Consider the following 1,718-nt stretch of genomic DNA (forward strand, 5'->3'; position numbering starts at 1 on the left):
CATATGAAGTATATTAGATTTTCTTATTGAGAAATTCTTTTATTGTTAAAGACTCTAAAGAAACGATCAAGAAGATTAAGGTGAAAGTTAGGGGAGTCAATAGCTTACCTAGGGAGTTACGCATCATTGTGAATTTTGATGACCAAGGCCAAGCAATTGGTGAAGCACAAACCTTGCTTACAGGATTTCTTGGAACACTAGCAACTGATTGCAAATTATTTCCTATGGATTATGATAGATGGTCTGGACCTTCAGGCGTACCTAAAGCTTATTTTGATGATTGCTTTGAAACAATTTTAAAGGTATGTCAATTAGTTATATATAACTTTTTATATCTACACCACTTAGAAACCCTATCTTTACTATTTTTCATATATATATATATATATATATATATATATATATATATATATATATTATTTTGCATATGATATTGATAAATTTGTCTTTTTTTTTAGCCTCGATTTTATTTTAAGATTAATGAAGCTGGTGCAAAACGGTATTGCAAATTGAGTATGGGAAGAAAATGGGCTGCAAATAGGCAAAGCTTATGGAATGAATTCAACGATCCAACCAAAACAAGAGATGAAATCATAAAAAATGTGCCGATAGGCATAGATAAAGATCAATGGGCTCGTTTTGTTCATTATCGTCATAAACCATCAACATTGGTACAATTAGATTGTTTTAATTATTGAATTGTTTTTATAGCTAATTATATGATTACTATTACAAGTTGTAAACTTGAAATTGTTTTGCATATAGGAACTTTGTAGGAGAAATAAAGAAATTTGAAGCAAGCAAGTTATTCCACACACTGGTGGATCCAAAGCTAATCCTAGAAGAAGAGATGAGTTAGTAATGACACTAAATGTTAACTTTTACTAATTAATGAAGTTCAATGTTTACTTACTCTTTATTTATCTTAGTTGTTAGAAACTGGGAAGCTACCAAGTCGTGGACAATTATATATTGAAACTCATAAAAGGAAAGATGGATCATTTGTAAATGAAGCAGCAAAGACTATAGCGGTATGTTTTTCTTTAGTAACATTGTTTTCAAGGATTCTGCTTAATCTTAAAACTTTTATATTTCATTTTATTACATGTTTGTAGGAACAAATTGAAGTAGGATTGACTCAAAGCATAGTTGATGAATCTGAAGTTTCTCTTCTTGATGTTGTTGGTAGAGTGTTAGGGTTAGAGCACTCTGGGAGAGTGCGATGCATGGGATTAGGAGTTGTTCCTTCTAATACATTCAGGAACACAAGACTTCGAGCTTCTAGTCTGAGCTCTTCTTCATCTGGTGTTGCCTTTCCATCTTCTAACCAATGGCAAGAGGAATACAACAATTTAGAATCAGCTTTTAAAGCCTACATGATAATGAAGGAATGAAGGATCCCTGAAGAATTAGCTAGTTATTTCACTCCTGATCAAACACATGTAAGTAATTAATATGCATACATCATTATGTATATGTGAGGTATCCTAAAACTTGTTAGTATAATACACAATGTACTCTTAAAACTATTTTACATATGTCTATAGTTTATTAATTTATTCACGCATATTAGTAAGGAAATATATTTTATAATTGGTACGTGTATTTATTAAGCTAATTAATTTACAGTTTCGTAGGTAGATTTTATAGTTAATCAACAATATTAAGGTATAATTTTATTCATTTTGTCTAGCTCTTAATACTCTTTATCTCAAGTT

At 30.3% G+C, this 1,718-nt stretch overlaps 1 protein-coding gene across 1 annotated transcript; it reads left to right on the forward strand.

The window, feature by feature from the left end:
• Nucleotides 1–211: 211 nt before the first annotated feature.
• On the forward strand, nt 212–838 carry LOC114384301. The gene is made up of 3 exons (XM_028343962.1): nt 212–302; nt 459–671; nt 766–838. Exons 1-3 carry the CDS (start codon nt 225–227, stop codon nt 793–795), a joined length of 321 nt encoding a protein of 106 aa, XP_028199763.1. The 5' UTR covers nt 212–224; the 3' UTR covers nt 796–838.
• Nucleotides 839–1,718: the final 880 nt, after the last annotated feature.

The sequence above is a fragment of the Glycine soja genome, chromosome 14, assembly GCF_004193775.1.
Source record: "Glycine soja cultivar W05 chromosome 14, ASM419377v2, whole genome shotgun sequence".
Taxonomy (NCBI): Eukaryota; Viridiplantae; Streptophyta; class Magnoliopsida; order Fabales; family Fabaceae; genus Glycine; species Glycine soja.